The sequence below is a fragment of the Schistocerca americana genome, chromosome 1 (genome assembly GCF_021461395.2).
Source record: "Schistocerca americana isolate TAMUIC-IGC-003095 chromosome 1, iqSchAmer2.1, whole genome shotgun sequence".
Lineage (NCBI taxonomy): Eukaryota > Metazoa > Arthropoda > Insecta > Orthoptera > Acrididae > Schistocerca > Schistocerca americana.
In genome coordinates this window covers 1,118,687,377-1,118,709,875 of record NC_060119.1, presented here as the reverse complement: position 1 = coordinate 1,118,709,875, position 22,499 = coordinate 1,118,687,377, and the positions used below count along the sequence as shown (strand labels likewise).

Sequence of the window (22,499 nt, the reverse complement as noted above, 5' to 3'; positions counted from 1 at the left end):
AGAATGTCTCAGACACCTATGTTTGCGTGGTAGAGTAATGGTGGTGTACATGTAAGTGGAGAACTTGTTTGTGCAGCAATCGCCACCATAGTGTAGCTGAGGCGGAATAATGGGAACCAGCCCACGTTTGCTGAGGCAGATGGGAAACTGACTAAAAACCATCCACAGACTGGCCAGCTCACCAGACCTTAACACAAGTCCACTGGATGGATTCATGCCAGGGACCAGATACTCCTTCCCAGTCCGGAAAGCTGTGAGTTGGACCACACAGCTAACCGGGCGGGCCATATACAGGGTGTCACTAACTATTGCCACCTAGAATAACTCTGAAAGTATGATAGTAGCTGAAAAGTTTGTGGGACAAATGTTGCATGGGACAAATGTTGCATGGGGCAACAGGGGTCATAAAATGATGTTGGTTTTTTTGTTGCTATGTGGGGTCACATCAGAGATATGAAGGTCAACTTTGTTTTTTAAATGGGATGTTATAGTTTGGTACTTATTTTCTGATAGCAGCTACCGAGACATATCCAATGATGTGTAACAGTGAGGTCTTTGAAGGTCAATGGAGGTCAAAAAGGTGGCATGAATGTCCATTAACAGGAGGTGTTCGAAGTGATGACCACTGGCATCAATGCAGTGCCGCTATCTTCTCATCATGGATTGACTGGTATACTCGCATTTGGGAGGACGACGGTTCAATCGCCCATCCTGCCGTCCTGATTTAAGTTTTCCATGATTTCCCTAAATCGCTCCAGGCAAATGCTGGGATGGTTCCTTTGAAAGGGCACAGACGACTTCCTTCCCCGTCCTTCCTTAATCCGATGAGACCGATGACCTTGCTGTTTGGTCACTTCCCCCAAACAATCCAATCCAATCCTTACCACTTTGACACTTATTAAAGCACATGCTCTGACAATTCTTTATCGTATATTGTGCCGAATACAGTGTATCCATCTAACATGCCGCTGACATGTAAACACCATTCAACAGTTTTGCAATACAACACTAATAGGAATGGTAAGACTAGTGTCATTGAATCAAGCAAATGTGAATGATGTATTCTTTCCAAGAACAAGTTGATACGCCTCTCATTTACGGAGAAAGCCAACGAAATTCAGTGAGAGCCAGAGAGTTGTACACTGAAAGATATCCTCACCGTACTCACACATTTTTAAATGTACAATGTGTAGGGTATGATAAATTGAGAACAACTGGATCTTTAATGCATTGGAAACATATCCAGCAAAGGAAAGTTACTAATGAGGAAATGGTAATTGGTACTCTTGCCACAGTGGTTTGAGATCCTTGTGTTAGTTCGCATCAAATCGCAAGGGAATCTGGCATGAGCCACAGTAGTGTTGTTAGTGTTCTGCATCACCATAATTATCATCCTTACTATATCAGTCTCCACCAAGAATTAACCGATACACATTGTATGCATAAAATTGAATTCTGCCGATGGGCTCAGCTTCAGATTCAGAGGGATGACACATTTATTAATTTGATTTTATTTACTACATTAATGAACCATGGAAATGTTAATTTGCATAACATGCATTATAGGGCAACTGAAAATCCACGTTGGCTGTGGCAAGTTACACACCAAAAACCATGGTCGGTGAGTGTGTGGTGTGGGATTATGGAGGACAGAATTGTAGGATCCTATTCCATTGAAGGAAATCTTAATGGCAAGTAGTACACCACATTCCTGCAAAAAAATTAGGTCTGTTATTGGAATAAATACCTGTAGGAACAAGGAACAGAATGTGGTATCAACACAATGGGTGTCCACCATATTTTTCGCTGATGGCTAGAAATGAGTTGCAGAGACAATTCCCAAATCGTCGGATTGGACACAGAGGAGATGTGTCGCGGCTGGCTCATTCGCCAGACTTGATGCCCCTGGATTTTTTCCTGTGGGGATTCATGAAAGATGTTGTTTTGTAAAGACATTCCAACTACACCTGAAGATATGTGAGAGAGAACTGTAAGAGCATGTGTTTCGATAAGTTCCGATGTGAGAAGGAATACCACTCAATCCATGAAAAGAAGACTGCAGCGCTGCATTGATACCAATGGTCATCTCTTCGAACACCTTCTGTAAATGGACGTTCCTGCTACCTTTGTGACCTTCGTTGAGCTTCAAACATCTTACTGTTACATATCATTGGATTCATCTTGATAGCCACTATCAGAATATAAGTACCAAACTATAGCATCCCATTTAAGAAAACAAAGTAGACCTTCATACCTCTGAAGTGACCTCACCTAGCAAGAAAAACCCAACGTCATATTATGGCCCCCATTGTTCTATGCAACTTTTGTCCCACAAACTTTTCAGCTCCTATCATACTTTTGGAGTTATACACACACATGTGCATATAATATAAAAACTGGTAAGTATCAAATGAAGCTAATGTACGATAGGTAAGGCACTGACATTGACATTCAGACAAATTAAATTTGAGAGGAAAGGCCTACAGCTACAAGAAATTTACATAAACTTAGATAGGAAATTGAGGATATTTACTCATTTTATTTTGTGTGTGCCACTCATGTAGTTGATAAAATATAACAGAAAATTCTGAGATACCTTAAATTACTACACTGAGGGTATGTATGAAACATGAAAAGAGGAAGCGAGAGATAATGAGTTGGAGATAAGGACTTGGAGCCGAGGAGGAAGGGGACCATTCTTCCACAAATATCCATTTCGTCAAAGGTATAAGAGCAAACAGCAGTACACTAAATAAAGCCAGCACCAGTGTTGATAGACAGAAATAATACATTGAAGGAATACAAACGATATAAAATATAAGATATGAAATATAAGATTATATGATAATATAATTATTATTTTTAATTGAGAATTATAAGTCTGAATACAGTGGGTGATGTTAGTGATAGTGTGGCAAGTGTTGATTATCTCTGCCTGACACTATAGCAATGCAAATAAACAATATTCTGAGGTGGTTATCTTATATTGTTCAAATGCTACTGGATACTAACTAAATATTCCCGAAAAGGACTTGCATAAACTGGGAAATCATGCTGATATACAATTATCTAACTAAACATATATACAAATATATATACAGAAAAAATATGGTGTTCATGTTGCACCAGCCCATGGCCACACAATCGAAGCAGGCTATGGGCAAGACATAATATGCAGAGTTACACATAATATGCAGTGTTAAATATCAGAGATATAGCATACGTAACTGATCTTAAAATGGTTACATGTAGTGAAAGTTCTCTTTTCGCTCAGTATTGACAGTTATGGTTGATAGTGACTGGAAACAAATGAATATCCTTCAGAAGTCATGCACCGTCTTCTGACTTCTATCAAAACAGACACTTCCTCTGACTTCTATCAAAACAGCTGCTACCATTAGCCACCAAAATGAGAGAGTTCTTAGAGTGAAGAAGTCATAGCTTATGTCAGAACATTGGTATTAATCAATCAGAGCTTAAGGAACTGCACAGTAAATTTATGGTTGTTGTTAATTCTTTGGAAGAAATATGATCAGTGAGAAAAATACTAGCAGCCAACCACAGGATAAAATAGCCAAAAACAAATTAAAATTAGAGAACTAAAATAATAAATGTTAAAGAAACATCTAATCAATCAATGTGGAAATTTAGCCAAGTGATTCACAAAAATGTGAATGATCCAGGTTGACATGGATGGACTAAGTATGAAGTAGTGCATACCAGAGAATGTAATTTGAAAACGGTACTTGTTAACTTACATTTAAGTCCATAAGACTACTTTTCATACATTATGACTATGTATGTTATACCCATCTAAGAAACATATAAGAGCACAGTATGTTCTCTATTTCTTGTCCTTCAGCCAGGTAACACTGTTAGATTGCAATATTTTTTTTTAAATTACTAAAGTGACTTTCAGAATAATATCATAAGAAATTATATTAAATATTTACCATAGTCTGAAAACAGGAATGCAACTGAACAAGGAAGGGTGGTTTGCTTGATAAGGCCAACACTCGCTTTTCAACCATTGTACATTCAACATCATCATCCTGAATGATGATATCTTTTTTCAGTATTTTAATTGCATACAATTCATCTGTTCCTTTCCTTTCTGCTAACATAACCTGAAAATTAACAAACATATTATACTTCCACAAAGAAATAATATTCAGCAAGTGCATGCAAGCATGTGTGTGCATTACATTGTATGAACGAAATGAGCAAAGACTTTTCAAGAATTAGGCACCACAAATGATAAAACATACAAAATATGGTTAAGCAATCTGTTGTCCACTGACTGACTTTTCACCCCAACCACTCACAAGTTTCTTTAACCTTCTTTTTAAAAACCACATTCTACACATTAATTTTCTTCATTGTATCTTTCCATCTCATTGATATAACTATCTTTGTCAGTTGTTTCATGTATTATTATTATTATTATTATTATTATTATTATCATCTATGACAAATTCTGTGTCTTTGTATATAATGAAATACGAGGATACTAATAAATTGCATTGGTCTGTATCCCACAGCTGAGTAATATTCTATGATGGATTGCATCATCTTAGAAGCCATCTCCTTTGTAGACAGCATTTTCCCAAGTATCCTACCAATGAAACAAAGTGTGCCAGCTGCTTTACCTACAACAGAGACTATGTGATTATTCCATTTCAAAATCCTTTCAAATTGTTACAGCCAGGTATTTGTATGAAGTGACTGATTCCAGGCAAGGGTCATTGATTGATATTTTAGTAAGAGGATACTAAGTTTTATGTTTTGTGGAGTGAAAAATTTTACATTTCCACTTAAAATAAGTACCCAGTCTCTGCATCACATTGAAGTCTTATCAAGATCTGAGTGAATATTTGTCCAGCTTTCTTCAGCTAGTCCTTCGTTATAAATAACTGCACCATACCCAAGAATCTGAAATTAATAATAATTTTGCTTTCCCAGTTATTAATCTACGAGCACATCACAAACATCAATGGTCCAAACCTACTCCTCTGGGGCATGTCTGATGTCACCTTTACACTTGTCAATGAGTCTCCATCCAAAATGTACCCCTCCTCCTAAGAAATTCTCAATCCAGTCATAAATTTTATTTGATACCCCAAATGGTCTTATTTCTGTTAATATGTGGTGGTGTCATATTGAGTCATATGCCTTTACTGGTCTACAAATAATGTATGCACCTAATTATCAAACTTTATATACTTCAGAACATCTTGTGAGAACAGTTACGTTCCCCATGACTGATATTTTCATAATGCATGTTGGTTGATCATTCTCTTTGAGAAACTTCAACAACAGATGGATGTGAATGATAATAAATGGTAGATCTATGAATTACTTCTGCTACCCTTTGTGTAGACGTATGTGACCTCCGCTTTCTTCCAAACATTAAGCACAGTGTTTTGTTTGATGGATGTCAAAAATGTTGGACGATCTTTTCTAGATTACTTCTGCTACCCTTCTTCCAAATGAGCCTGACCTGTGTTTTCACACAACCATTGGGCATATTTTCTTTGTAACTACACTATGTTATGGTTAAAATGAGGGACAGTCAACCTACAGATACTGTGTAAAATATAACAGGGATTCCATAGGACTCTGAGGCCTTATTCAGGTTTAGTAATTTCAGCTGTTTCTCAATGTCACCAATACTAATACTTGTATCACTCATCTTTGCAGGTATGCAAGAATTAAACTGGAGCAGCACTCCTGGATCTTCCTTTGAAAATTATCACTTGAAAATGGAGTTCAGCACTTCCATTTTTGGTTTGATAGTCAATCTCAGTCCTTATGTCACCCACGAGTGTTGAACTCAACTTTGGTGCCACTGACAGTCTTTACATATGATCAAATGTACTTTGGCTTTTGTGAACAATTCTTTGGTAAGATTTTGATAGGGCAGGCTTCCTGCATTTTCCTATAGACAGCCAAACATGGCTCATTCGGCATCTCTCTAATTACAGGTGTACGTTTTGTTTTACACCTTCTATGCAGTAGACAGTAATTCTTTGTAAGTATGAGCATCTTAAAGAAATTCAGCCAAGTGATGTCTTCAACAACTGTTGACATTTTGGCAGAGGAAACACTCCATCATTTTCAAGGCACAAATGCAACGAGAAAGGTGTGTATAAGAAAATTTCAATCCTCAGTAAATGGGGCTACACAAATAAGAACCCTAAAACATATATGGAGAAAGCCAACACAGATGACTAAAGTCAAAAGTTACTGACAGTGAACATTAATTATCAATGGGTGAGCAAGTGGCATTACATCTGTCCCTCTGTTGTTTTACAAGGGAGAGAGACAGATTCAACACACAATTTAAGCAAAAAACTCAATCTCCATTTATAAGGTCACTCGCTAATTTGATCTCAGCAGCTTCCTTAATAATACTGTCCCAATAGTTTAAATTGCACATTAGAATATGCCACAGGAGGAGCCATACCAAGATAATGTTCTGGAATAGCAGATTTGCTCAGCTGTGCCATTTATACTCTATACGTTGGCCTGCCACAGTTCTGGCCCCTACGATTATGGCCTTTTTGACCTAAGCAGGAATTGTTTCCAATAGGATTGGTCGTATTCCACAGAAACACAGTGTGAATAAATATTTTGACCACAGGCTAAGATTACAATCCTTTTAGTATATCCTAAGTAAACTGGAAAACTCTGAATGGGTGTACTAATTTTTTTTTCTGGCAATGCATATTACAGGATGTCTTGTCCTACTCATCACTAACAAAACTGAAGTTAATCCAATCAATTAACTGTTGGATGCAATTTATAAAAATGGTTCTCAGGCATCTGATGTTGTAAAAATTCCATGCCCACGCACTTTCTTCTCCGACTGTCATAAATAGGAAGCTTCAGTCACAGCCTGAAATATTGTGGAATTATCACAAAAACATCCATCGTCTCATCCGAGAACTGCATTTACAACTAGTCTGGAGGGAAAGCCTCAGGCAACACAACTGTTGGATGATTGAAGTGAACTCCAGTTATGACAGTATGACTGGGAAACACACACTGTATTACAACTGGAGTTTACATAGTTGTAGTGTTCAGCTGAACAAGTATTATTTACTTTTTATTTGGTCCAATAGTAATTTTTAGTGCATTGTTTGTACATATGATGTACAAAGTAATGGGTAACACAATAAATTTGTAAGGAAAGAAGTTATTAAATGAGAATACATAATCACAACAATCAAATTGAATAATAATCCAAAGTGACATAATTAACCAGTTAATAATATTTGGTAAATTTGGTGTACTTATTGTGATACTACAGAAATCCACAGATAGCAGAAGCAGTGCTCAAGTAAATACTGTTTCAGCCATCTAAAGACATGTTGAAAGGATAGCAAAATGTGTGAAAGTGTAATAAAAATGTTCAGGGAATTTCAGTGGAAATGATTGAAAGAAGAATGACAGTTCTCATGAAGCCCTGTTGGGTACAATTAGAGAACTTGTAACTGAAGTAAACTGTATAGTCATCTTGCTGTCACCACCATGTCTCTCACATAGGGATCATAATAAGAGAGGTTAGGGCACATACAGAGGCATACAGTGGGTCTTTTTCCCTTATGCATGATAAGTTGAAAGAATAGCACAGAAAACCGATAATATTGGTATGATGTACTTTCTCCCATGCATTGTACAGTGTGTTGTGGAGTATACACAGACTTGACAAAAGTCATGGGATAGTGATACGCGCATATAAGGATGGTGGTGGTACTGTGTACACAAGGTATATAAGGGCAGTGCATTGGTGGAGCTGTTATTTCTGCTCCTGTAGTTCATGAAAAAGTTTCCACTGTGGCCACATGAAGGTAATTAAGAGGACGCGGAATGACAGTTGGAGCTATGGGGCATTCCAATTTGAAAATCATTAAGGAATTCAATATTCTGAGATCCACACTGTCAAGAGCGTGCCAAGAATACCAAATTCCTAGTATTACCTCTTACTACAAACAACACAGAGAGACAGCAGTGGCATTTGCGTCGAGTTGTCAGTGCTAACAGACAAGCAACTATGCATGAAATAATTGCAGAAATCATTGTGAGGTGTACGGCAAACATACCTGTTAGGACAGTGCAGTGAAATTTGGTGTTAATGGGCTATGAAACCAGATGACCGAAACGAGTGCCTTTGCTAACAGCACATCACCTGCCATGCCTCATCTGTGTTTATGACCTTAGATGACTGGAAAACTGTGGCCTAGTCATATGAGTCCCTATTTCATTGGTACAAGCTGATGGTAGGGTTTGAGTGTAGTGCAGTGCAGACTCCACAAAGTCATGGACTCAATTTGTCAATAAGGAACTGTGCAAGCAGGTTGTGGCTCCACAATGGTCTGGTCTGTGTTTACACGGAATGGACTGGATCCTCTGGTTCAACTGAATCAGTCACTGATTTGAAAAGGTTATGTTTATCTACTTGGAGATGATTTTCTTCAAGGACTCCATGCTTCCAAACTGTGACGGAACTTTTATGGATGACAATATGCCATGTCACCAGGCAACAGTTGTTTGCATTTGGTTTGAAGAACATTCTGGGTAGTTTTAATGAGTGATCTGGCCACTGAAATCACCCAACATAAATCCCATTGAACATTTATGGGACATAATCGAGAGGTCATTTCGTGCATAAAATCCTGCACCAGCAACACCTTCCAATTGCAGATGGCTATAGAGGCAGCGTGGGTCAATATTTCTGCAGGGACTTCCAACAACTTGTTGAGTCCATGCCACAATGAGTTGCTCCACTTCACCAGGCAAAAAGTGGTCTGACACAATATTAGGAGGTATCCCATGACTTTTGTCACCTCACTGTATATGTGAATGTAGAAGCAGAAGCTTTAAGACCAAAATTAATTACACACATACATGTTCTAACAACTGACTTCGGTCATTAGCCACTGACACAATTTTCACACTACCAACAACATTCCGATCACATCTTAAGAAATCATATTTAGAACATCAACAAATAAAAACATGATGATATTTCTTTCTTGCTTTACTGATATTAAGGTGTACTTTCCACCTTCAGAACACTGTAACTCACATATCCATAGCCAACACTATATTCCAAAACTCCATAAGCATACCTTAGAATTAAATCACTGTCACAAGGTGCAACTAAGCCACTGGAATCAGTATTGCCTAAACTCATCTTGGCTTATTAGCTACTGTTTGTTTGAAAAATAAACGTAAGTAGGTGGCAGATGAAACTGTCTTCTTTGTGTTATGAAGGGATTAGTTCAGATCTGGGTTCATATGTTATTTCAGATTTTTGTTTGTTGAAGTCCTTTAAAAAAAGGGGGCAGAGTGGGACTGAAAATGTATGTGGGTCAGCTTATAATACTTACAAGAAAGATTGAAAAATTTATATCTTGCTGTGTGTCTTCGTTGTGTGATATGATGTCTTGTTTCACTAAACTGTGTGTGTCCATGATACTCCTAGACAATATTAGCCAGCACACAGTGTTGTCAATAAGAAATCAAAGAATCAGACATTCAGAAACACTGACAAATGTCCTCTTTCAATGTTACTTCTGAAGGCTTGTGGTCAGCTTTTTGTGCATTTATCTTACCCCAAAAGTTGTGAAACAAGTGGAAAATATAAGTTGCATGAAACAATTTATGCATGCCTAAGAAAGCTACCTGCAATGAAGAGGAACAACATAAAAATGTAAATTATGAAACATTTATATTTCATGTATGTTAGGGTCCATGTCATATTAAAACCTTTTAATTTGTGGATTTTGACAGGACTAATTTCCATTTGCCCATGCAATATCACAAAACATCCTCTCTTCAGTCTGCAAACTTTCCATATATATATGTGATGAAGTGCAGGAAAACAAAAGGAAGTCATTCAATATTATAATTCTCCAAAATTCTAAAAGAACAAATGCAATATTATTTACATTCCAAAATTCTAAAAGAACAAATGCAATATTATTTACATTCCAAAATTCTAAAAGAACAAATGCAATATTATTTACATTCCAAATACAATGAGGCAAAAGTATAAGAAAAATGTTGTAATAGATTCATTTCAGGAGGAGACCATGGAACGCACAACATAGTGCACCACATTTAAAATGAATTCAAAAAAATATCTGAAGAAGTTATTGAGCTCAAATATTATTAAAAGTTGCTGATTTGAAAGTATTAAATTTTATAGCAACAAAATCTCTGGCAGTGCCTCATATGATGAACACTCTTAGCAATCACCTTGCCAAAGCTGCCTTTCCCCAGAACCATGAGGAAGTTGAAATCTGAAGCACGTATGACATCCTTCCTTCCCATATTGTGTGGTACATCTTTGTCAGAAGGAGGAGGTGCTTTCTTTGTAATGGAAGTTTTCTGTAATATAACAAGACAGATTATGACCCACACTCATATATGGTGACATGGCTATGAATTCTGACATATCAGTCATACAGAAATAAATATTCACATATTTAATGGGGTTTTATTAAATTACTCCTACAGTGCAACAGAGGTTCATAGTGAAAGGAAATTCCTTCTTTTATAAAACATGTCTTGGACAGTATTAATATCAACGTAATTGTTCTGGTTGCCCTAATTTGCAAATATTGTGGAAGTGCTGTGCAGGAAGTTGTTACTAGTCTTAATGCAAATCAAACTGTATGGTCACACTTGACTTATTCATATGTAACATAGTTGTAGACTGTACTAGAGTGGAACTCCTTATTTTTTCACTAAAAATAATAAGAACAAGGTTTTTTTTTACATTTTGCATGCAACACTAAGTTTTGATGCTTGAGGAGACTGCTGAGAGTCATCCTATACCTTTAGCTTTACTACACTGTAAAAGAAAAATTCATAATGTATATAACATGAAAAATGTAAAACCCCTATATGAAGTAAACTACTTAATTAAAAATGTTTAATAAAGTATTTGTTTCGTTTTGTTTATCTCTTTAATATCATGAGAGGCCAAGATAAAAACAATAGCAATTTTCAGTCTATTTAGCTGCAAACTGTATATCAGTGGCAAAGATACCAGCAGTTAAAAATGTAACAGTTAATTTGTGGCAGTTACAGTTTATTTAAAAGCCAGCTTGCACGCATGTTTGAACTACAGAAATGGAAGATAAATAACAAAGCATGCTAACAATAGGTTACTCAGTAGCCAAAAGTAGTATTCTAATTTATGAGATTATGCTAAGTTATTAAAGATTTCTAGGAAACAGGGATAATCTGAAATCCTGCACTGTCTTTTTTATCCACACTGTCTTTTTAAATTACACTAAAATTTGGGAATACATTGGTGATTTTTACTCTCATTTATTTACCAACTACCTTATCTGCATACTGTGGCCTTACAGCAGATGAAACAGGTATGTGAATCATGATTAATTCAAAGTTAAAGTAAAAGAAATGAATACTAACACTGATTGTAACAGAAGAATATTGCATTTTTATTAGAGTGTCAAACTGGACTTCAATCTACAAAATAAGGCTTTTAAATTACACCACAATATTAAATTGATATGAATAAGAAAGAAATACAGTGCATTTTGTAGAAGATGGAGTTTTAAAAAGTCAGTTCTGTACATTAAGACAGCACCATTTACTCCAGACCCGCTACTGGTATACCATAGGATATAAAGGGAATGGCAGCCTAAGAGAGAACACACATGCCTTTAAGTCTTGCACAAGCTTTTCATCTGCATTATCAGCACCAAGCTATCAGTCAAAACCAGTGATAACATCCAATATTTGTTTTCTGTCCATACTGTGAAACATAACAGCATAAACTTTTGCTCCTACTAGAACATTAGATTTCTTGGATTCCCTCCACATTAGGGCTTTCCTACCGTGGAGATGGAAATGGCTCTCAAACAATGGCTTTACCATTCAACTGATGTTAAAATGCAGCAACTACTTCCTTTTTCATTTCTCACCCAAGGTTTTCATTCTGTACTTTTTATTTGTGCAACTTGCATCATTATAATGAAGGAGGAAACAGGAAAAAGCACTTAAAGAGAAATGAGAATAAGGGAAAAAAGAATAAGCTAATATAAAGACTTAAATAGTAATCACATGCAGAATAAAGAGCAACAGTACATATTAAAATAGGATGACATGGAAATTTCCTTGACTAAAAATGCCACTGTATTTCATACTACCCTCAGATGCTTGCACTGATCTGACAGCCATGATAACTTTTTTCCTATTCTTTTACAAAATAATGTTTCCTCGATGGGATTTCTTTTTCCCTCCTAGTAAAAGAACTCACAACATAGAAGCCTGAAAGTTTTTTATCTCCTGTTGGTGACTTGTCAATGGACTAACATTCTTCACATTAGTAAGTGTTTGTTTATTTCACAATTACTATGTGTTTACAGTTTTGCTTTGGACTATGGTATTTTTTCTGTACAGATGTTTTCTTCAGTTTTTAAAGATGTGATTAGAGTATGAAAAGAGGCATAAATTTATCATTTATTGCATATCTTATCCTGCAGTATAGTAGAGCAAGAGGAGCATTCAAACATACAGTATTTTAACTGAAGCTATCATCACACGTGGCAGAATTATCTTTCACAGTATATTATATAGCTTCATCTGGCTATAAAAAATTTTGCCATTTCTCAGTTAAATTGTTCAAAAACTGTTTTGCACTAGCTGCTTATCTGTATCGAAGGAAACTGACGGAGATCCGAAATTTGAAACGATTTGGGTGAAGGTCACGGTTAAAGCAGGCTCAGACAGGGTAATTGGATGTCTCTATAGGCCCCCTGGCTCAGCAGCTGTTGTGGCTGAGCACCTGAAGGATAATTTGGAAAATATTTCGAGTATATTTCCCCACCATGTTATAGTTCTGGGTGGAGATTTTAATTTGCCGGATATAGACTGGGAGACTCAGACGTTCATAACGGGTGGCAGGGACAAAGAATCCAGTGAAATTTTTTTAAGTGCTTTATCTGAAAACTACCTTGTGGCGATAACATATTAGACCTTCTGGTGACAAACAGACCCGAACTATTTGAAAAAGTTAACGTAGAACAGGGAATCAGCGATCATAAAGCGGTTACGGCATCGATGATTTCAGCCGTAAATAGGAATATTAAAAAGGGTAGGAAGATTTTTCTGTTTAGAAAAAGTGACAAAAAGCAGATTTCAGAGTACCTGTTGGCTCAACACAAAAGTTTTGTCTCAAGTACAGATAGTGTTGAGGATCAGTGGACAAAGTTCAAAACCGTCGTACATAATGCGTTAGATGAGTATGTGCCAAGCAAGATCGTAAGAGATGGAAAAGAGCCACTGTGGTACAACAACCGAGTTAGAAAACTGCTGCGGAAGCAAAGGGAACTTCACAGCAAACATAAACATAGCCGAAGCCTAGCAGACAAACAAAAATTACGCAAAGCAAAATGTAGTGTGAGGAGGGCTATGCGAGAGGCGTTCAATGAATTCGAAAGTAAAGTTCTATGTACTGACTTGGCAGAAAATCCTAAGAAATTTTGGTCTTATGTCAAAGCGGTAGGTGGATCAAATCAAAATGTCCAGACACTCTGTGACCAAAATGGTACTGAAACAGATGATGACAGACTAAAGGCCAAAATACTAAATGTCTTTTTCCAAAGTTGTTTCACAGAGGAAGATTGCACTGTAGTTCCTTCTCTAGATTGTCGCACAGATGACAAAATGGTAGATATCGAAATAGACGACAGAGGGATAGAGAAACAATTAAAATCGCTCAAAAGAGGAAAGGCCTCTGGACCTGATGGGATACCAGTTCAATTTTACATAGAGTACGCGAAGGAACTTGCCGCCCTTCTTGCAGCGGTGTACCGTAGGTCTCTAGAAGAGCGTAGCGTTCCAAAGGATTGGAAAAGGGCACAGGTCATCCCCGTTTTCAAGAAGGGACGTCGAGCAGATGTGCAGAACTATAGACCTATATCTCTAACGTCGATCAGTTGTAGAATTTTGGAACACATATTGTGTTCGAGTATAATGACTTTTCTGGAGACTAGAAATCTACTCTGTAGGAATCAGCATGGGTTTCGAAAAAGACGGTCATGTGAAACCCAGCTCGCGCTATTCGTCCACGAGACTCAGAGGGCCATAGACACGGGTTCACAGGTAGATGCCGTGTTTCTTGACTTCCGCAAGGCGTTCGATACAGTTCCCCACAGTCGTTTAATGAACAAAGTAAGAGCATATGGACTATCAGACCAATTGTGTGATTGGATTGAGGAGTTCCTAGATAACAGGACGCAGCATGTCATTCTCAATGGAGAGAAGTCTTCCGAAGTAAGAGTGATTTCAGGTGTGCCGCAGGGGAGTGTCATAGGACCGTTGCTATTCACAATATACATAAATGACCTTGTGGATGACATCGGAAGTTCACTGAGGCTTTTTGCAGATGATGCTGTGGTGTATCGAGAGGTTGTAACAATGGAAAATTGTACTGAAATGCAGGAGGATCTGCAGCGAATTGACGCATGGTGCAGGGAATGGCAATTGAATCTCAATGTAGACAAGTGTAATGTGCTGCGAATACACAGAAAGATAGATCCTTTATCATTTAGCTACAAAATAGCAGGTCAGCAACTGGAAGCAGTTAATACCATAAATTATCTGGGAGTATGCATTAGGAGTGATTTAAAATGGAATGATCATATAATGTTGATCGTCGGTAAAGCAGATGCCAGACTGAGATTCATTGGAAGAATCCTATGGAAATGCAATCCGAAAACAAAGGAAGCAGGTTACAGTACGCTTGTTCGCCCACTGCTTGAATACTGCTCTGCAGTGTGGGATCCGTACCAGATAGGGTTGATAGAAGATATAGAGAAGATCCAACAGAGAGCAGCGCGCTTCGTTACAGGATCATTTAGTAATCACGAAAGCGTTACGGAGATGATAGATAAACTCCAGTGGAAGACTCTGCAGGAGAGACGCTCAGTAGCTCAGAACGGGCTTTTGTCAAAGTTTCGAGAACATACCTTCACTGAAGAGTCAAGCAGTATATTGCTCCCTCCTACGTATATCTCGCGAAGAGACCATGAGGATAAAATCAGAGAAATTAGAGCCGACACAGAGGCATACCGACAATCCTTCTTTCCACGAACAATACGAGACTGGAATAGAAGGGAGAACCGATAGAGGTACTCAAGGTACCCTCCGCCACACACCGTCAGGTGGCTTGCGGAGTATGGATGTAGATGTAGATGTAGATGTAGATTACGCTTTATCATATAAAAAAGGAAAAATTCTGTATATTGTAATTGAATGTTGCCCCTTTTGCCTGCTGTCCACAATATGGTTGAGGCAATACTGCTCAAGTCTATTCCACTTGGGCATGTCGACCCTCCTGTGACAACATGAGGCAAGTGTCAACTATTCCTGAGTGTGTTCCAACAGGTTCATATCATCAAATACCACCGTGACAATATTTTCAAAACAGAATGTAAAAGCAACTAAATGCACGAACTTAAAACCAAGAAAGCTTCAGAAAGGAGCACAAAACCAATTTTGAATCTGAAATCAGTAACTGCATATAAAAAACAGAGAAGCAAGAGTTTCATACTCACATTCATAGAATTCAAGCATGCTTGTTATTCAGCAGATACACCAACATGTTCAAAATTTTGGAGGAGAGAAGTCTGGATAGAAACTCCAGTGAATTGATTAAATAGACCTTTACCAACTTCACACTCAAGGTCAAGCTAGAGGACATTCAAATTTAGAGGAAATATTCGGAGTCCTTCATATGGAAACACCCTTGCTCCTTAACTGTATCTTTGATAACATGGTCAAAGAAAGATGACAAGAAATGGAAGGAGTGAGTGAATATGATTGCAATGCAAGAAAAAATAAATACTGGTAGGCTGTCTAGCATTTTCAGATGATTTTGTGATCTTGTTGTCACCTTTAGAATAGGTAACTAATCAAACCACCTAATTTCAGAAATGAGTGATTACAGATCACTGTCAGGAAGGGGTATAAGAATGCACAGAAATTGCTCTGACAGAAAAAGAAGTTATGAAAGTATGAATGAATAAGATAAATTTATCAAATAGACCCACTATGAACATCTAAACTAAGAAGAATCTCTCTATCAAGGTAAAATTAAGACACTACCAGGCAATGAGCTGCCTTGAAGCCTTATATGATGCAGAAAGCCAGAACCTAGACAGAACAGGATTACTTAAGAGAGTACAACTTCTGGAATGGAGGATTCTCAGGAAGGTATTGGGACTTTAAAGAGCTGGAAGCAGTCAATATTCAGGACTAGAAAGCCAATAATTTTACACCCAGATAGAGAAGAGCTCCACAGTCAGGAAAAGAAGGACCACGTTCTTCACACACATACTTTGAATTAACCAGGTGAGGCTGATTACAAAATTCAGGCTGTCGTAGGTTTCCAGTATGGTATTAGACCTAGGATAGAAACATCATGGACGTAACTGTGAAGAAGTTTGCAAAGTATGAGAAAGAAAGAATATTCAGGAAAAAAGACAGAAGAAATGAAGCTGATCTGAGTTTATGCAGTCCTCAGATGGCCAAAATGAAAATAAGGAGAAGAAGAAGACGGTTTAATTCTCAAAAGAAAGAAAACAGAATACAATGAATGGACAAAAAGATCCTTCTTCACTTAATTGGAAACAAATTTTTTTCCCCAAGAATTAAATTAACTGTACACTGTAATCTCGAAGTTTGAGAGAGCGTTGCCCCAACAAACCTCTTTACTGAAGAATTTTGATAATATTTTTGGTATGCACATTCTGCCCAATTTGTATAAGAATTTCTAACATCAGTTGAACACATTAAAACAGCCAAAATGTTCATTTAACACACATTACTAATGTTCCACCAGTTCTCCAGACCACCCATATCTCCTTTCATGAAGTGGTAATGAAAGACGTCTCCTGAAACTGCAGTTAATAGTTAATATACTGGTTAAGACAAAACGACATAAAAGAAGAACCTTTTGAAGGGATGACGTTGCCATCAGTGATCCAAATAGTTTAGTAATGAAAGACTTCAGTGTCATGTGAATTACCTCAAATATCTCATGTGTTCTCAGTAACTCTTTCTAAATGAGAGATGACTGATGGCTTATTTCATAGCCCTGTAACGCAATCTTCATCTGTTAGGAACATATCAGTATTCATATTGTCGTTAAAGTTATGCTATGTTATGATACAAACTAAATTATTTTCTAAAAATGTATCATTAAGAAACATTCAGGCATTCTACAACAGCCATACTGCTGTTTGCTGCTGGCTTCTAATTTAGCTTTAGTGCAAACATGAAATAGCTGTTTCTCTTTAGGCAGACAAGTGAGTGAGTGATCTAATACACACTGTATGCTTGTACACACACACACACACACACACACACACACACAGCTGAAAAGAAATGGAGCTGAAAACACACTTCATCTGCAAATAATTAAAAAGCAGCTTGCTATGAATAAACACCTCTCTTCCCATCATTTAGAACTCTCAACAAAATTCAATTTAATGACAATATTTTGATGAGCTGTTATGTTTTAACTTTTGAAGCAGTCTTGAGTATTTTAATGTGCAATAATACACTACACTCTATCATTCTGACAAAGTATTTTCACTGTGCCAAATCAACAACATAAATCAGTTAAAGGTAAATAACAGGAAGGCTGCAGAAAATGGAAAAAATGTATCACACACCTAAACAGAGTATAACCTGATGTTCTGAAGATAAAAGAGAAGTATATGATAGAAAGAAAACACAGTAAAAAGATCAGCCTTGGTTACACATTGGTAAAGAGAAAGAACATATATTTATATATAGACATAATGAAGAGACTACATCTCTCTGTGATGTCCGTTATAACTGCAAAAATACACATTCATGTCTATCCAGTTATGTCACAGAACCTGTTCTATGGCAGCAAGATTTATTTCCATTGGAGGTTTCAAGCAGATTTTGAATGCTTTTTTCTCAAATTTGTTGCCTAATTAAACAATGCTAAGAAGCCTACTGTTAAATTATGGAGAAAGCTAATTTTTTGATCACTCAGGCTTACTTAGATCCTTTTCGTGTTTATGTCATCATACTGTGGTTAATAGCTTTTGCAGGCAGTTTTACAAGGGACGAGAGAGAGACTTCCATGTAATTTGAGACTCTACCAACTATATCACAAAAGTTGGAACTTATATGGAAGACTATTAACCAATGGTGCACAAAATTTCATTTTGAGGAATGTGTGTTAAGAGTATATAACAAATGCAAAAGCTGTTTAAGAAACTCTATTCTTGGAAAATGCTGCTCCTTAAATATTTTGGTAATATGAAGTTGTCTAAAAATTCAGTTATACATTATATCCCCAGAACCACAGTGATAGGTGAATAGGTTTAACTGGTTGATGATAGAGCTACTAAGGAAGCCTGCGTCATAATAGACCTGGCAGTTACGACAACTTGGACAGTGTGGAAGACAAAATATATGGTACAGTGATGAAGAATGCAATACACATGTGAAGACTCCTCATTTCCTGAAAGCTCAGTATCCTTTATCTTTAACTATTCCATGTTGTTGCTAGCCTTTCTTCACACGCTACAATTTTTTTTAATTTGCATAAAAGGTATTTTTTATTTTTTTTTAATTTATGTATTTGAATATAGTCTGTAGTCTTGTATTTACTTTAATGTCAATAACAGGTTTGGTTTGTTGTTAAAAGTACTTTTCTATAGTGCATTCTATGTGTGTGTAGTTTTTCCAACATTTCAAAATAAAAACTCTAAGTAAAGAATGTGGTTATTTAAGTTCAGCTCTTTGCACATGATAAAGCAGCTGACTATGTGACATGCTGCATATGAATCAGCTGCCATGCTATTTGGACTTAAGCTGCTACAAAAACATAAATAAAACCATGGGAAACAATGAAGTTACAAGTTGAAAACATAGTAAGTAAAACTATATTTCTATTATGTAATAAATCCTGATTTAATCATCCTACACAGATGTTTCGCCACTATTGTTATGAATTGCAGTAACTAACTGGTGGGACACCTCTGCCATTTGTCTGACTCCTCCACCTATAAACTCTGCCAGAGTGATCCCATTCCAAAACAACCTATAATTCCTGCTTAAAGCCTTAGGCCCTTTCCAAAACCTTTCCTCTAAGTCCATTTCCCTTTGTACTCTGCACATGCTCCTCAAAATACACAAAATCAACAATCCTGAATGCCCCATTGTGGCTGGTTATCATGCACCCTTACAATGATAAAGGCCTTCAGCCAATTGCCCAAAACCTAGGCTCCCACAGGCAAGACGCCAACCAATTCCTTCACAAACTCTCCATCACCCACACCCCTTTACCTCCTGGATCGCTACTTGTCACTGTTGATGCCACCTCCCTATACACCAACATAGCTGATGCCCATGGTCATACCACTATTGACAACTACCTATGTGAATGTCCTTCAGACTCCAAACCCACTACCTTATTCCTCACACACCTTATTATCTTCATCCTAACTCACAACTACTTCTCCTTTGAAAGAAATGTATCCAAACAAATCCACAGCACAGCCATGAGCACCTGCAGGGAACTCTCCTATGCCAACCTGTTTATGGGCCATAGAGAAAACCTTCCTAGCCTCCCAAATAGCCAAACCCCTGGTCTCGTTCAGGTTCACTGATGATATCTTCATGATCTTGACTCACGGCCAAGACACCTTATCTTCATTCCTTCACAACCTCAACACCACCTCTCCCATCTGCTTCACCCGGTCCTCCTCAATCCAGTATGCCACCTACCTGGACATTGACATCGTCCTCCCCGATCGCTCCATCAGCAACTGTCCACATCAAACCCACCCATCCACCAACGGTACCTGCATTTCAATAGTTGTCATCTCTTTCACACCAAAAAGTTACTCCCACACAGCCTGGTTGCCTGGGGATGTCATACCTGCAGTGATAAAGACTCCCTTATCTGGTATACTGAGGTCTCACTAAGGCCTTCACAAGCAGGAATCCTCCCACCACCCTCAAGTTTGGTATGAATACCAACTTGCTGTCCACAAGGATGAATGGCCACTGTCGAACTGCAGCCAAGAGCACAGTAGACCACCCTGTGGCACATCATGCAGCTGAATATAACAGGCTTGATTGAAATGGCTGCTTCATTACCCAAGCCATCTGGATCCTCTCCTCCACCACCAGCTTTCCTGAACCGCGCAGATAGGGGTTATCCTTACAGCACATTCCTGTAATTATCCCAGCCTCAACCTATGGTAACATACAGTCCTAACACCCTCCACCCAACAGTTTCCACTCCTTCTGTCCTGTCACTTCCTCCCCATTCTCATCTCCTACCATCTGTTTGCTGCCCTCTGCCGACACACCTGCCCATCTTTCCCGCTCTTTTACTTTTTCACTCCATTTTCCCCTCCTGCCTGCCCCACAACTTCCTGACACTCCACCTGTTGGCACTTTAGCCCATACACAGTCTCTCCAACTGTACACTGCCATCCCTTCCTTTTCCCCACCTGCTCCAGATTGCTGCTTCCATCCCATGTGATAGTTACATTCTGGCTTGAGCTGCCATAGTTGGTCGTCATGTGTGCTTGCTTGTGTGAATGAATGGTGTGTGTTTTTCTTTTTCTGATGAAGGTTGCAGCTGAAAGATTATGTGTAAGTGTGTTTTAATTGTGCCTATCTGCAACTTCAAGTGTCATCTTTATGGTAAGTAGCAATCTATCTTTTTCTACATTGCTGATATTCCTACCTCGAGTTTCCATTGTTTGATTTCAACTAAGTATCAGTTAGACATGGACTTTTGCTTTACTAAAATGTTAAACCCTTGGTATATTTGCATAACATTATGAGTTGTAATTAAGGACAGTCTCTGAACGCTTGCAGTAATGGTTTTCATTTCATATAACATTTTCTTCAAATTCATGGTGCATTGAAATACACATAGTACATACTGAAATGATTGAAGCGGTTCAGTTGTAATGTCTTCTGTTTTTTGCTATGGTCTACAGTCCAAATACTGGTTTGATACAGCTGCCACATTGTGCAGTTCTCTACAGCTGTGCCATGCACTTCACCACGGTTTGTAGAATATAAATATAGATGGAGAAATACTACAGTGTACATCCATTTGAACCAGTCTACTGTATTTGAGCCTTGGTCTCCCTCTACAAAATTGCCCACCCCCCCCCCCCCCTCCCCAACACAAACCTCCCTGCATTACCACACCACTGAGTCCATGATGCATGAGGTTATTTCCTAACGAACAGTGCTTCCTTTAGCAAGGTTGTGCCAAAAACTTATTATTTTCTAGCAGTTCAGTTCCGTATGTCATCATTATTTAATCTATCCATCTAATCTTCAGCCATCTACTGCAGCACAACATTTCAAAACTTCAATTTTCTTCTTGTCTGAACTGTTTATCATTCGTGTTTCACTTCCACATAAGGTTCTAGACAAATAAAATTGGAAAAAATTCACTAATACTTATATTTATAGTTAATGTTAACAAATTTATCATTTTCAGGAATGCTTTTCTTGCTACTGCCAGTCTGCATTTCACATCCTCCACAGTTCAACCATAATTATTTCTTTTTCTGCTCACATAGCAAAACTCCTTCACTACTTTCAGTATCTCACCTTCTAATCCAATTTCTTCAGCATCATCTGATTTAATTCGACTACATTCCTTTACATTTGTTTTACTTTTGTTGATATCCACCTTACAACCTCTTTTTGAGACCTCCTTCATTCTACTCAGCTGCTCTTCCAAATCATTTGTCATCTATGAGAAAACTACAATATTATCAGCAAACACCAACATTTTCATTTCTTCTCCCTGAACTTTAACTCTGTTAACAAATTTATCCTTAGTTCCCTTCACATATTACTCAATGTTCAAATTTAATAACATTCAAGAATAGGTTGCAACCTTATCTCACTCCCTTCTCAGCTGCTGCTGCTTTTTCAAGTCCTTTGACTCTTATGATGCAGTCTTATTTCTACAGAAGCTTTGAATAAACTTTCACTCCCTGTATTTTATCCTCATTATCTTCAGAATTTCAATGAGTGTAGTCTGGGCAACACCAAAAGCTCTCTCTAATTCTAGAAATGGTATAAACATAGGTTTTTCTTTCTTTTATTTGTCATCTAAGATGTCACAGTGTCAGTAACACTTTAAGAGTTCCTACATTTTTCTAGAACCCAAACTGATTTTTCCTAAGTTTAACCGCTACCACCTTTTTCATTCTTCTTTAAACAGTTCCTATCGATATTCTTCAGCCATGGCAAATCAAATTGAACTGATAGTTCAGTAATAATCAAACTTGTCAGCATCTCTTACTTTCAGAATTGGAATTATTATATTCTTCTTGAAGTCTGAAGATATTTCAGTTGTCTCTCCTGTCTTCCACACTAGGTGGAGTGTTTTGCAATTGTCGACTCTTTCAAGGATCTCGATT

At 37.6% G+C, this 22,499-nt stretch overlaps 1 protein-coding gene across 2 annotated transcripts in view; it reads right to left on the bottom strand.

Moving 5' to 3' along the window:
- LOC124550957 (protein kinase C, brain isozyme) overlaps positions 1–22,499 on the bottom strand; it is a 133,915-nt gene that overhangs the window by 31,949 nt on the left and 79,467 nt on the right. For both annotated transcript variants that reach the window (XM_047125776.1, XM_047125785.1), the window contains exons 6-7: positions 10,267–10,398; positions 3,954–4,127 (exon numbers count right to left, since the gene is read on the bottom strand). In XM_047125776.1, the coding sequence (XP_046981732.1) occupies positions 3,954–4,127; positions 10,267–10,398 (306 nt within the window). The remainder of the gene's footprint in view (positions 1–3,953; positions 4,128–10,266; positions 10,399–22,499) is intronic.